General features: G+C 37.7%; 1 protein-coding gene across 9 annotated transcripts in view; it reads right to left on the bottom strand.

The window, feature by feature from the left end:
• The window catches only part of LOC6034748, a 43,552-nt gene that overhangs the window by 13,171 nt on the left and 15,091 nt on the right, over nt 1–15,290 (bottom strand). For 8 of the 9 annotated variants that reach the window (XM_038248737.1, XM_038248741.1, XM_038248742.1 and 5 more), the window contains 10 exons: nt 8,210–8,520; nt 7,952–8,151; nt 5,190–7,379; nt 4,991–5,118; nt 4,436–4,929; nt 4,090–4,212; nt 3,905–4,031; nt 3,715–3,842; nt 3,125–3,175; nt 2,776–2,882 (listed from right to left, as the gene is read on the bottom strand). In XM_038248737.1, the coding sequence (XP_038104665.1) occupies nt 2,776–2,882; nt 3,125–3,175; nt 3,715–3,842; nt 3,905–4,031; nt 4,090–4,212; nt 4,436–4,929; nt 4,991–5,118; nt 5,190–7,379; nt 7,952–8,151; nt 8,210–8,376 (3,715 nt within the window). In that variant the 5' untranslated portion in view covers nt 8,377–8,520. The remainder of the gene's footprint in view (nt 1–2,775; nt 2,883–3,124; nt 3,176–3,714; nt 3,843–3,904; nt 4,032–4,089; nt 4,213–4,435; nt 4,930–4,990; nt 5,119–5,189; nt 7,380–7,951; nt 8,152–8,209; nt 8,521–15,290) is intronic. The other variant, XM_038248743.1, reaches the window with a different exon arrangement.

Below are 15,290 nucleotides of genomic sequence, written 5' to 3'. Positions count from 1 at the left end.
ATTGTTTTGATATTCTGAAGGAGGGAAAAAATCAAACATCATGTATGGGATAAATGGTTTCAGTTGTTTTCGGTACTATGTGTTCGTTGATGGTGTTGTTGTAGTAGTAGAAGTAGAAGTATTCGCGGTTGTTGTGGTGGAAGTGGTTTCAGGTTGCGAACTACTGCCACCGGTATGTGGTACATGTGTTAACGTAACGCGGAACCCCACTGCAATCACATAGAGAAAAAAATAAACAAACAAGCAACAATCAGCTTTGTATATTTTTGTTGTAGAAACAGATAATTTTATTTGTTGACTTGTCGAATGTTTTGGTTGAAAAAATAATAAAAAATTAACATGAGAAAATGGTTATTTATCGCTAATCAACTTAAATTTTTTTTAAAGGCCAATGTGGAGTTAGAGTGCTTGTATTAAAGTCGAAAAGAATACAGAAATGTATTGATAATATGAAGTTTTTTATTCGAGATTTTGTTGCTTTTCTGTTAAATTCGGTCTATTTTCAACTGTTTACCTCATTGAAATTTGCAATGGAGTCTCCGCCTTTCCCGCTCCGAAAGTGTTTTGTTGGATTTTGGAAACATTTCTGTATTCTACATGATGCACATGATCATTTTTAAATTACATGAAAAGCACTAATCTAAATACTGCATAGTGTAACAAGTTCACGCACAATCACACTTATTTGAACTGTTTCAGCGACTGAGGCAAATGAGGACAATTATCTTACATTTTCAATTTAATTTTTTTATGTTTGATGTTGTTCATTTACACCCGAATTATCTTTGATTGTGTAGAAAGCTTTTTGACAAAAATGTTGAAAAATCATTCTCGTTTTTTATCACTCTCATGCATTTTACCAATCAATCCACATATTAATGAAATAATGACACAAAACGAGAAATAAAAAAACTATCCCGAATCGACTTTTCGTGAACACCAATTTGAAGTTTATATCCACTCTAATGGGACTAATGGAGACGCGTGGTAACTAAAGTCGGTGGGCCTATTTGGAATAAATTTTAAACTTCAAATTAATGTAATAATCTTTACCTAAATTCATTCAAAGCCGATTCTTTAATATGTTGTTTAATAACAAAAATTTCTTACAATCAATCCTAGATTGAAACAACGAAATCGGGATGCTTATTCATCTAACAATTTCTCATAGTCAAATTGAGGATGACTCAAGCTCATGTTTAAAAAACAGCAACAAATTATATTTTTAATGAAGTGTTTTCCATTACACGTGGTTTCCTTTTCCATGTGGCTTGGCAATCGTGTCATGTGTAAATAATAAAATATACCACAGAGCAAAGCTAGTTCAAATTTTATGTCGGAATTACGTGACTTCCGTGGCTAAACATATAAAAAATCCTTAACATTGCATTGTCTTGACTATTGTTTTATTTTTCATTATCTATAATCTTGTTCCGTTAAGAAAACAACTCTTTCGGAAATTAAATCGAAAGTCTGATTAACATTTTCTTCTTATTATTACTAATTTACTTACAATAAATCTACTCACTGTGTGTTTGTGCATTAAAGGCTGCATGGCGCTTTAACATATTTTCAAAAACCAAAACAAAACTATTCGCGTTCAACACATACTTTCACACTTCACTTAATCGTATTGACATTGACAGATGGTTAAAGTTGAACGGTTTTACGCGAGATTTAAGTTTAAAAGAAAAAAAAAGTACTCAATTGGGTTTGCAAAATATTCGATTAGTACCTCTCGTTCCAGTTTTGTTTTAAATGTTTTTTTTGTTTGAAGACCTCCAACTTTAACCATCTATCGCAATCATTATTTTTGAGTGTTATCATATTATGTATAAAAAAACTTGCAAAGCGGCATAACAAAATGATTGAAGAAAAATTCGTTAACGTAAACGTAACTTAATATTCAAACTAAACTAAAACTGAGAGGAACACTAAACAAATATTTTGGATTGAGACTTTTCTGCAAAGAGACATTTCCGCGCGAACAAAAAAAAACAGTCGAAACAACTTAGATCGTGAGCCGGGTCTTATCAACAGATATGGAGTATTTGGAAACAAGGGTTGAAAAGAAAAAGCTACAGGTTCGACTATATTTTTGTAAAACTTTTATTGAACTTTATTTTCCATATAGATATCGTCAATCCAAACATCTATTTAATGTTACATTTGATAAATAATTTTAACATAGTAATTCGATCTCAAAACAACTAGCTACACAACTTTGAAAAGCAGTTATTTCTAATATAATAATGGGTGGCACAACAAAAGGAAAAGCTATCAACCAAACAATCGCACATACTTTAATCGTTACTCAAACTCAAATCAACAAGCATTAGCAAAAACAACTCGATATTCGATGAAAAAAATTGGTTACTTTTGGACTGGTACTTGGGATTACGTTGTAAAATTGATGGTTATTATGCATTTTGTTTTTGTATGCGTTTAGGTTCAGTTGCGCATTGGTTGGTAGTTTGAAATGTTGGTTTTGTGTTTAATTTACACCGACGACAGTGTAAAGTTGATTTGGGTGTGTAAAAGGTCTAGCTTGCATCAACTGGAGGAATTTCGCTACAGGTAAACTCTTAATCGGTTCTTAACTTCTTTGAGGGAGGAAAAGTTTGCAGAATATAGGAAAACATTTTAAGCGGTTAGAAATTAAACAAAAAAGTAATGACGATAATGAAAAACTAAAATCATAAAACTAATGAAAAATTCTAAGCACTTTTTTGGAAGAATCCAATGAAATCTAGTGAAAGAAACTACGATAATCACCTCTGGGAAGTGTTGCTCCCGACCGCGAAAACATGGAATCGATATCCGAACTGAGATCACGGGACATGCTGTGGCGCCACGCGTTTGAGTTTCCTCCATTCAAACGGCTGGAAAAATAACAATGTGTTAAATAGCTTCAACAAAGGTAGTTTGATATATGAATGTTTAGTTTCAATATAGAAATCCAAAGAATTGTGTCAAAATTGATATTTTAAAAACACAAATTGAATAGAGTTTAAGTGCGAAAGTGTTTTGTGAACATATAATTAAACTTATAAATAAATAGTCAAGAGCACGAGGAACGCAAATATGTAAACTATATTATATTTTGTTTCCAAACAATACTTACACCTCTTTCGACTCTATTGTTTCATTCCTGTATGAATATGTGTAATGCGAGCTAAGACATTGCAACATAATAAATAACACGAATAGATATTTAAGTTTCAATATACTGTGGTAAGGTTTTGAAATATCAAGACTTTTTTTTAAGTTCCTGTGAACATATGAAACATAATAGCTTATAGGACCTTTTTCCAAAAGTAAACTCTAGATATGATAAAAAAAACGAAAAAAACATTTTCAAACGTGAACGTGAGAATGAAATCGGTGGAACAAAAATGCAAATATTGAAAAAAATATATATAAGAAATCTTCAAGGGTCAGATTTTTTTCTCGCTTTGACTCGCTTTGACACGCTCTGCTAGTGGTTTTGGTAGCAGGCCTTTGTTCTTCACTTCTCTTTCGTCAGTGATTAAAATAGGTAGAAACGTCAAAGGACCGAGTGCGGGAGAATTTTCAATAATTCTGGCTAATAAATTATATGCTTCGGGAATATTTTTTCAGAACTCTTGACGCAAACCATCGTCATTCAAACGATGCAAAATTGTGCTTAAAAATAATGTTACTAACCAAACAAACAACTAATCTCTCCCTTACCTTGTAAACGGGTCGTGGTGTTGCCAGAACGGTGCTTGAGTTTGTCTCAAGTTGCTCATAAAGCGCGATGATGGGAAATTGCTTGTGTTTGGCTCATTCACATTTAATCGGTTGGTGAGTGCTCGAACCTGCAAGGAACACAAATTGTTACCATTGAAATACGTCAACAAAGTATCATTAAACCATGTACCCTCGACAGCAGCGTTGAGAAGAGATTCTCCGCGGTCAATATTTCGAATCCGTCGTCGTCGTCTTCCTCGCCCGAGCTGCCAGAGTCATTGGGTTCGGCTGTGCCACGTTGCGATGGCCGCGAGCTCCTGGAAAAAATGTTTTTGGTCAATTTACGTAAAATGTATTTAAATGATTTCGATTTACCTCAGGCGATGCATGGTGTGGAAGCGTGGCTCTTCAGAGTCGCTCTCACGGCCCAAGGATGTGTGACGATTGATTCGCGAAAATGAAGAGTCTTCCTCGGAATCTTTTTCACTGAGCAAAGAGCTGGAAAAATTAATTAGTTGTAATATATGGCCATGCCAGCGGTGGAAGAATCTCATCAAAAGAGTTTCTTTTGACAATCAGTAAGCTTGAAATTCCACAGAGAACTTGTCCCTCCTCCTTTCATGCACGAAACATCGGTAAAAACAAGCTCAAAAGTTCAATTTCAGGACGATCGGGAGGAATTTTGATTTTTAGAGATATTTCTCTGAGGGTTTAAACTTACCCTATTTTTCTTGGACGTCCAAGGCGCTGCTTTGTACTGAAGCTAGTCGATGTGTTTGTTGTGCTCGACTCGGACGGTTCGAGGCTGTTGGCACGTGGTGTAACGAATCCGCCGCCCTCCACGGCAATCGGGATGATGAACTCTCGCGGGCTCTTCTTGATGGGCATCGTGCTGCTGCTGCTGCCCGGCAACGGTGGCATTTGGCCACTCTGGGATAGCGTCGTGTCCGAATCGTTTGACTCGTTGGTCGACTGCCGGGACAGTGAGCCACGTGCCGTCGAAGGACCAAATGCGTTGGACAGCGTGCGCTGGTAGGTGGGAGGCTTTTGGACGGGAATTGTCTGCTCCTTGACCTGCGGTTCTAAACTGTTGGCACGTTGCTGTACCGTGAATGCAATCGGATGCTCCCGTATTGGGGCACTGCGCAGATCCGGCACTTGATGCTGCATTTCGGTAGAAAAGCGTATCGGTTGAGGCGTTGCCTGTGGATCACCCTGTTGGAGGAACGTTGAGTTGGTATCTTATTTTAAAAGGAGGGAAAACAAATTGTAATACCTTAATTGGTTGATCTCCATGAGCTCCAATTTTTCGTCTCGGTAACGTAGCGGATTTAAGGGTAATCTCAGCATGTGATGTTTTAGTATCATCAACCAATGGCGTGGGGACACTTCCAACCGACACTTCTAAACGATTGAGAAAAGAGAACAATTACTAATCCACAGAAAAAAAAACAAAGCTAGCTAATAGTACTCACTTCTAGGTACCGACATGGTGTCAAACCTAGGTTCGGGTCCTTCCGAACCAAGGCGGAACTGCTTATTGGATAGAGAGGTGTTCAGACTAATACCACCCGTGGCGGATCGCCCGTTGGCTCCGAATGGCATCGGAGGCTTCCGCAGACGTCCAATGGGGATGGCATTTCCAATGATCTCACGTGCATTCTTCAGCTTTCTCTCGCGATCATTACTATCGGTGAATGAAACATTTTCCGTCTTGGCACACAGCTGATCAACCGGGTTTATAGAGCTCTCCGGGCGTACCTTATTCAAAAGTGCAATCGAATTTTCCATCGACCGGCGAGCTTCTTCAAGTGAAAAGCTGCTAACGGAGCTCTTTGAATCGCTTTCCTGGACTTCGTCCGTTTCAAATTTGGCTTCGCGATCAACCGATCTGTCGTCGCCGTACGAAACGGGACTTTGCAGGTCAGCTTCACTGTTTGGATAGCTCCGGTCGGGTGATGCCATCTCTTGCTCGAGACGTCGTTGCATCTCGAATGGCGACGGTTTGAATGGTGCACCGGAGGAACTATTGACGGAAGTTTTACGTTCAAATTCCTTCTTGTAGTTGCCCACCGTGGGGATACCAGGTAACGAAAACTTTTTAAACTTATCGTTGTTTTGATTGTTCATGCTCTGGAACTTTTCAGCAGTCTCCAAAATTCGCGACTTTCGTCGCTCGACGGGTTTAGTGAGGTTCTCCTCAGGAAGACTATTCTTGCGCTCCAGGTTCGAAGCTGATTTGACTTGGGCAAATTCTTGGTCCAGTTTTGACACCTGATTGATGGCCGCGGCCAGATCCGCGGTTTTATTTTTATTAAATACTTTCTTCATCGGTACCTTCTCAGCGGGTTTGTCAGCCTTCTCGAGTTTCTCCAGTCTTGCTTTGACACCTGACGTGACCGGTGCCGGTGGTGCGGGAGTTTCAGGTTTTGGGGTGGGTGCAATGGGATGAACCGTTGGTACGGATTCCTCCGGTGTTGCCGCTTTCGATGTCGGTGGGGTGGCAGTTTCTTGAAGCAGCTCGTCGCACAAGTTTTCAAGATTTTGAAGATCCAGTAACACGTCATGTGCAGCGGTAGGTGTGCTTGCGGTTGATTCTGATGGCTCAACAGGACTTGTGTCTGCTTTGTTTTGGGGTTCAGCAGGTCGAGGAGATGGTGAGTGTTCCATGTCTATCACTTCAGGAATCACAGGATGCGAATGATCTGGCTTAAGTTTATCAATTGGTTTTTCTTTTTTCTTAACCGCACCAGTGGCATTTTCTGTTGAAACTGTTGTCTCCAGTTTCCGTTTCGGTTGAGCAGGACTGCTCTCGGAGGGTGTAATGGTTCGAGTAGGTGAAGGCATAAGGGCTGCTTCGCCTCCTGCTGCCACCATATCCAATATTCGACGTTCGGCGTCCGTCCCACCCATGTCGATGATGGAACCAACCGAATGACTTCGTTGTATTCTTTCCTTAGGCTTAGCTTCCTCTTGACCACTCCCCACAACTACCTGATCGGCAGTTACGGATGGTGGCGCCAACGAGAGCAGCACATCCAATCGTACAGGGGTCTGATTCGCAAGTTCTTCGGCGAGATCCAAGCATGACCCTTCGTAGCCTTCGTTCACCCACCAGTGATTACAAATTTGCTCAATGTTTGCTCGTCGCTGGGGACACACCGTGAGCATTTCTCGGATCAACGGAGATGCACGTGACGGTTTCTTTGGTTCGAAGTAGTCGCCCTGACTGATTTGTTTCACAAGCCTTTTGAAATTAGCACCATCGAATGGCATTGCACCGTACACCAAGGTATACAACAGTACACCCAGCGACCAACAGTCCACCTCTGGTCCAAGGTACGGAGTTCCCTTCACAATTTCCGGCGAGGCGTACAGTGGAGATCCACAAAACGTCGCCAGCAGTCTTTGCTCATCAAATACGTTGGACAAACCGAAATCGGCAATTTTGGCATTACCATGCTCGTCCAGCAGGATATTCTCTAGTTTTAGATCACGGTGACAAATTTTGTGCTTGTGACAGTAGTAGATTGCGGTGGACACTTGGCGGAAAATGCGACGGGCTTCCTCCTCAGAGAGTACCTTCCGCTCGGACAGATAGTCGTACAACTCTCCACCCGCAGCAAACTCCATGACTAGAACCATTTTCTCACGGTTTTCGAACACTGTAAATGTTATTATTATTAATGTTGTTGAAAGGCAGAATATTCAAAATTACTGATTAACTCGTGGAAATGCTTTTTATGACAAATTTCAGATTTTTACTTTTACAATACTTTGAGTTTATAAAGGTTTACGGCCTTTAGAATAACTGTACAATCTAGTTTGGAAATGCTTAAATCAAGATATATTTTCTGTAAATATAATATGCTTCAAAATTATTTTTCGGGATTCTGGCTGCGAAATCATAGCAGCTGCGGCATCGAACTCTTAAAACTGCTGTCCATATTTTTTTTCCAATTTTTACAAAAATTGTACAGATTGTGCGTGTAATGGTATAACTAATATCTAATTGGAGTCAATTTGGCCAGAAGTTAGTTTATATGTTTCTTCACCATGTACAAAAAGAAACAGTTGAAAATATTGTAACATCTTCGAGAAATACGATCTCAAAGTCTTGGTGCTACCATGTGCTTTAGAATGTTAAGGATGTTACACGATGGCTGATAGAAAGTTCACAGAGCAGAGTCTTTAAAACATTTCCATTGAGTTAATTTCACTCTTAAGTTTATCCTACCTTCATAAATATGAATGATATTGGGATGCTGTACAGAGCTCATAATCTGCACCTCCCTTCGTATCCGAATTAGGTCGGCTTCTGTTTCAATCTTGCTCTTTTTAATTGTTTTTATTGCAACCTCTTGACCGGTTTCCTTATTGATACCTAATTGCACCTTGCCGTACGTTCCTTGACCCAGTTTCTTTATGATATCAAATCTGAAAACGAATTTCGACGCTCAATAAATATTTCCTAGAATTCGCTTTCTTTACTTACCGCTGCCGTAGTTTTTTCCTGTGATTATTCATCTTCACCGTCCCTGTATTCTCAATTCCACTCATTATGTTTTCAATCGTGGCTTTCTGGGGAGCGCACTGCTGTGACTGTGGTGGGGGCACAGCTTCCCCATTGGGAGCGTTCCCGGTGGCTTCTCCTATCACCATTTTGTGGCTGCTATCGACGGCGTCGTCGTCGTCGATTCTGTTGATCAGAAAGCACGAGCTGATGAATTGAGACCGTCAGTTCGTTTCCTTTGATTGGTTATCCGATGTAATTAAAGCAAACTCCTGTGCAGTTGAAATTGATTCCTGCGTGAGGAAAAAAGAGAGGAAAAACGACAAAATTGTATAATTGAGGTTGAATTAGTTTGCATCGATGAGGATTCCAGAAAGCTGAAATTGAATTTAAAATTGACGAAAAAAAACAAATTCATTTGAAAATCGAACCATGAATTCCAGATTGATTTTAACAGCTACACTTTTGAATTGGTGAAGTTGCTATCATGTTCACTAAGCTCAATTAATTTCGGTTGCATATTCTATGGCACATCGCGTGAGACTGGGTTAGTACAACTTGTCGCTCGATATCTATCCTGATCGAACTCAAAATAAATTGCATCATGATGTTGGTATTGCATCACGCGCGAGTGTTATACTGATGGTTTCATTTTCGTGCCAATAAAGATCTTGAGACGCATGCAAAAGTCATGTGAGTGGTTAGCTTCGTATCGTTTGGATTGGCTGTGAGGGTAAAATTTTTGTTTCATTTTTTGATGAAATAAAAACGAACCAAACTTGTCAGTCTCTTCATTGAAGCTACTATTGAAACAAAAGGCATAATTTTTAAGAAGAAAAAAAATTGTACAGATAAATTTACAATAACACTTTGAATCTGATACTGCAAAAACAAATCAAGATGTGAAAATACTCACCAAATTTAATAAACTAAAAAATCTCGTTGTGGCCTGAAAGTAATGAATTTGGGCATTTTTTTTATACTCCAAACAACTTTCAAGCGACGCCGTCATCAATGATATTGAACTACACAGGAACTATCCTATTTGATTTATGAATCCGAAACAGCATTTTACTGCATTAAATTTGAGTCATCTCAGGACAGACAGAATTTGCGGGAACTGATGTTTGTTTTTAATTGAAAATATAAAAATAATTTAATTGCACATCAGTTCACATTAGTTTGTGAAAAAATGCTGCATCTGATTGCTGATGAAAAAAGGTTCAAAGTGTTAGTTTCAGCGTTGCATTTCTTTGTAAATATTATCGCCTATTAAATTATTTAAATTTTAAATTATGAACTGTTAAAAAAAATATTTCTAAATATTATGAAATGTTCATAAAATTACATCAAAATATAGCCCGAATACTAATTTCATCATTCAAATGCTAAATGAAAATTGAGGTAAGTGCGACAACTGGCCAAAGGGATTTCAGGTCAGAACGCGTTTGACGCACGTACAAGTTAGACTATCGTTAACCATTTGTAATTATAACTCGGGACTTCAGCAACCAACTTCAACCAAACTTCGGGACAATGCACATAATGGTCAGCCAAACAAAATGTGTTTGTTATTGTTTACATTGCATGCTTTCGTTTTTTTTATTCAAGGTCAAATATTAAAACGCGTTTTTCTCGGAACGTCGAAATGGCGGGTGTGACAAGATAGCACGACGACGTCGATTTTATAAATCTAAAGTTATCTAAACCCGATCTCACGCACACTAGCTTACCATTTGTGAAAGAATGATAGATTAGGATGTCAGGAACAATGTTTTCATACAACAAAAAATTCCCAAAAATGATTTACAACTCGCGCGCGGAGCTTGAATGAAAAAAGTGCATTTTCCGAGTATTTTCCAGAAATGCGCGTAACAATCATACTAAAGTCATTCAAATTTGGTCGCCTTGGGCTTCAGTTCATAAAAGCTTGTGTTTGAGCATGGCAGGGCGTTTTGGGGAGAAAAATGTGTATTTTTAGCAAGAAAATTTCAAAAATCACTCCCCAAAACGAGCCAAAAAATGTTGCAGCCACAACTAATGCAATTAGCTTTACGGAGATCATTTTGCTTTTTAGACATTCAATTTATGTCCACGCATAGCCAAGATATTGGCATTTTAGTGAACAAAACGTGACGAATTTTCAAAATTCTTAGTATATGAGCGTTTTTAGCATAAAACATGGCCTACTATGATTACAAACGAAAGGCATATATTTAGATATTTCTATTTTGCCCGCTCAAAAACGATATTTGTTAATAAGATTTCATGAAAAAACATTAGATTTTAAAATGTAAGAATTCTTACAATGTGACGTAAACGACAAATCAAGCAAAACAATGTAAATGGGCCGATGTAAAAGTGTAAACAATGAGTCTATCCTGCTCACGTCAGTTGATGTTTACATCAGGATCGAGTAGGATAGACTTTTTGTTTACACTTCGAACTTCGACATCGGCCCAATTTCATTGTTTTGCTAGAAATAATCATAAATCAATAAATCATGCATGTACATTCGAATGAAACAAATTAATCTATAAAAAAAAATATTTTTTCAAAAATATTTACCCATAAGAGCTTTATTTGTTCGAAGTGTAAACAAAAAGTCTATCCTACTCGATCCTGATGTAAACATCAACTGACGTGAGCAGGATAGACTCATTGTTTACACTTTTACATCGGCCCATTTACATTGTTTTGCTTGATTTGTCGTTTACGTCACATTGTAAGAAAATCTCATGTTTTTTCATGAAATCTTATTAACAAATATCGTTTTTGAGCGAGCAAAATAAAAATATCCAAATATATGCCTTTCGTTTGTAATCATAGTAGGCCATGTTTTATGCTAAAAACGCTCATATACTAAGAATTTTGAAAATTCGTCACGTTTTGTTCACTAAAATGCCAATATCTCGGCTATGCGTGGACATAAATTGAATGTCTAAAAAGTAAAATGATCTCCGTAAAGCTAATTGCATTAGTTGTGGCTGCAACATTTTTTGGCTCGTTTTGGGGAGTGATTTTTGAAATTTTCTTGCTAAAAATACACATTTTTCTCCCCAAAACGCCCTGCCATGCTCAAACACAAGCTTTTATGAACCATGTCTATACAGGAATTTGTTCAGGGGACATTAAACTATAACTTGAAGCCCAAGGCGACCAAATTTGAATGACTTTAGTATGATTGTTACGCGCATTTCTGGAAAATACTCGGAAAATGCACTTTTTTCATTCAAGCTTCGCGCGCGAGTTGTAAATCATTTTTGGGAATTTTTTGTTGTATAAAACATTGTTCCTGACATCCTAATCTATCATTCTTTCACAAATGGTAAGCTAGTGTGCGTGAGATCGGGTTTAGATAACTTTAGATTTATAAAATCGACGTCGTCGTGCTATCTTGTCACACCCGCCATTTCGACGTTCCGAGAAAAACGCGTTTTAATATTTGACCTTGAATAAAAAAAACGAAAGCATGCAATGTAAACAATAACAAACACATTTTGTTTGGCTGACCATTATGTGCATTGTCCCGAAGTTTGGTTGAAGTTGGTTGCTGAAGTCCCGAGTTATAATTACAAATGGTTAACGATAGTCTAACTTGTACGTGCGTCAAACGCGTTCTGACCTGAAATCCCTTTGGCGAGAAGATCACAGATCAGTACTTATAAATATGTCGTTTACGTCACATTGTAAGAAAATCTCATTTTTTCATGAAATGTTATTAACAAATATCGTTTTTGAGCGAGCAAAATAAAAATATCCAAAATATATGCCTTCTCGTTTGTAATCATAGTAGCCCATGTTTTATGTTAAAAACGCTTATATAGGGTAGAGTAGTCATCAATGAGACACGGGGAACAATGATAAAATGGCTCTCACAAGTCGTAGTTTCAACCAATCAAGTCTACTAGATGCACGTCTGCCATAATAGTGGGTTTGGTTATGGACGCTCTCTTGAAAAGTTATTCATAAATGTTTGATTCTGGGGCCTCGTGGCGCGGTGGTTAGCGGCTTCGGCTGCCGATCCCGCGGGTTCGATTCCCGCCTTATCCTTCTGGCCTTCTATCGGATGAGGAAGTAAAACGTCGGTCCATTTGCGTAAAAGAGGTTTTGGGTGACTCACCGCACATACCTTTGGACGCCTAGAAATGAGCAGAAACTTGCAACAGAGCCCACAAAAGACCCGGGGGTCGTTAAAGTGGATTGCTTTGCTTTTTTTTATTCTGGGGTGTGAAAGTAAACTATGGACAAAAATTACTTTTTCGCTCGTAGGCTGCCATTTACACCAAAACTAATATTTCTTCAGATTTCTTTCAACGTCCCATACGAAATGAGTTGGGCTACAATGTCCTTTCATTAGTTTTTACCAAAATTTAGAATATACCCAGAATCCAGGGCTGTCTCATTGTTCCCCACTCTTTTCAGCCCATGGATAACAATGAGACACTTTGATTTTTCTTCATTAAATTTTTCAAAATCGATGGAAATCTTTCAAAACATAAATTGAAAATGAATTTTTGCATATTTATTGAATGGTAATAAAAGTTTTAAGTTGGCAAAATTGACGCAAATGTTCAAACCAAGTCACTTGCAATGATACAACACAAAAACATGATGTTTTGCTCGAAACCCAACTAGCACACTTTGTCAGATAAACGTATTTCCTTACTGGTTGTATAACCAATCCGCCTCGTTACTAAAACTTGTTCTACAACTCCTGTGAACTGGAAAAAGCGCACTTTTTTTTTGTATAACTTGTCAGAAAAAGATGCAAGTTATCAGAGTAAGTTGTACAAATGTATTTTTGCAATTCCGTCGTGAAACTACTTACTTTTCCTGTCATTCTTGAACGACGAAATAGCCTACTTTTCTGTACCAAAAATTACAGAATCGAATAGCAACACTTTTCAAAATAAATGCTGAAAAGTTCTACTTTTCAGCACTTGTTTCGAAAAGTAACACTTTTCAACATTTTTTGATTTAAACGATTTATTGACAAAATACATGAAAATTTGAAATAAAATTTCACTCATTGTGTGTTTTTGGAATTGCAAAAAATGTTGTATGGAACTCGTTGCAAAACTTGATTTTTTCAGCACTCTTCGTATTTATCCAACTCGGTGAACCTCGTTGGATAAATGTTCGACTCGTGCTGAAAAAAATCCTTTTTTTGCAACTTGTTGCATAAACTACTATTGACAACACTGTGCCATCTAACAAGAGATTCAACGAAAAAAGGGGGCGTAGTTTACGGCTGTGCTGTCAAATCAAAGCGCACACTGGAAAAGAAAGTTAGATTGAAAACAGCTATCTAACCGTCGACTAACTTACATGTAAACAAACGTTTCTTATTAGAATTTCAATCAACGACGAAGCTAATAAAAAAAGTACGCTTGTTTCTGCAAGATTCATTTAAAATAATTGGGTAATTCTCCGCCAACTCACACAGCAGTTGCCCCGACCCCTCTTCGATTTGCGTGAAACTTTGTCCTGAGGGGTAACTTTTGTCCCTGATCACGAATCCGAGGTCTGTTTTTTTGATATCTCGTGACGGAGGGGCAGTACGACTCCTTCCATTTTTGAACATGCGAAAAAAGAGGTGTTTTTCAATAATTTGCAGCAAGTTTTGAAAAAGTTGGTCGTCATCGATCATGGCCGTTCCCCAGTCACGAAATATTCTAGCAGAGCTGGTTCTGTCAGAATCCTGCTAGAACGGTGGAACAAACCTGCTAGAATGCTGTAAGAATATCCAGCTCTGTAAGAAACCTGCTAGAATCCTGCTAGAACGTCGCGACTGGGTCATGGTCACCCGCGATAGACACGGACGACGAAACAAAGAGAAACGCAAAAAGTAACTTTTTCAAAACTTTTTTTTTCGTAAAATCGCGATAACTTGTGATGTTTATAAGCAAACCCCTTATGTCTATATATCAAAATTTTTGTAATTGTCTGCTCTACAACTTTGTAGAACATTGTTACACTATAAAAAATAACCCTGCAAAGTTAGAAAAACCACGACATTTTAAAATGAAAATTTTTGTTCTAAATGAAAAAATTACCCTTCTGGGTCAATGTAGATTCGAAAAGAACATTCGAGTAACGGAAAATAAGAGAATTTTTAAAACTTTTTTAGTGTTTTTTATTTATGAAAAATACGTTTTTTCGGAATTCTGAGTACGCCATCAAATCGGGCGTCTAATTTTACATAAAAGTCCCTTTGACATCAAATTTCTATCTCATCACCGTTTCAGGCTGCAAATTATTGAAAAAACACCTCTTTTTTCGCATGTTCAAAAATGGAAGGGGTCGTACCGCCCCTCCGTCACGAGATATCAATAAACGGACCTCGGATTCGTGATCAGGGACAAAAGTTACCCCTTAGAACAAAGTTTCACGCAAATCGAAGAGGGGTCGGGGCAACTTTTCCCACTTCGTGTGAGTTGGTAGAGAATTACCCAATTCGAAATTGAATTAAAAAAAAAGAAAAACAATCATGGCACGCATGTGATTAGTATGAAATTCCCTGCATGGCGAACTTTTAGATTTTCCTTTTTTGATGAACTTCCTCTGTCCCCGGGCAGACGGTAATAACAAAATTCATAATATTTCAATAACAAATCCTGTTAAAATAACAAACAGTGTTATTATTTTAACCTGAAGTTCAACTTCAAGAAGAAAAATTAATAACAGTTTCTGATAAAATAACAATATTTGGTATTGAAGTGATATTATATTGAAAATGTTTAATAACACGCCAATAAGAGGAAATGTTATACATTTCAAAAACTCTCCTAATAACAAAATTTGTTATTCGTTCGGTATACTGACTTAGAAATAAAATTACCACAAATCGCACAAATGGAAAAGTTTCTAAGTGTCCATAACACAATCTGTTATTATTTTTCTTTTGTTAAATATGTTTAGATCTTTGGGATAATTTTGTCTAATTTCGTCGGGGTCAATATTTTGGCCATGAAATGGGGTCCTTAAGCTAAAATTATTCTAAAAGTTGAAATATTGGAAGTTGATTTTTAAATTATTTGATATACCCCCTAAGGGACTT

The sequence above is a fragment of the Culex quinquefasciatus genome, chromosome 1 (genome assembly GCF_015732765.1).
Source record: "Culex quinquefasciatus strain JHB chromosome 1, VPISU_Cqui_1.0_pri_paternal, whole genome shotgun sequence".
NCBI lineage: Eukaryota > Metazoa > Arthropoda > Insecta > Diptera > Culicidae > Culex > Culex quinquefasciatus.
The sequence above is the reverse complement of the archived record's forward strand: the minus strand, read 5'-3'. Positions and strand labels throughout refer to the sequence as shown.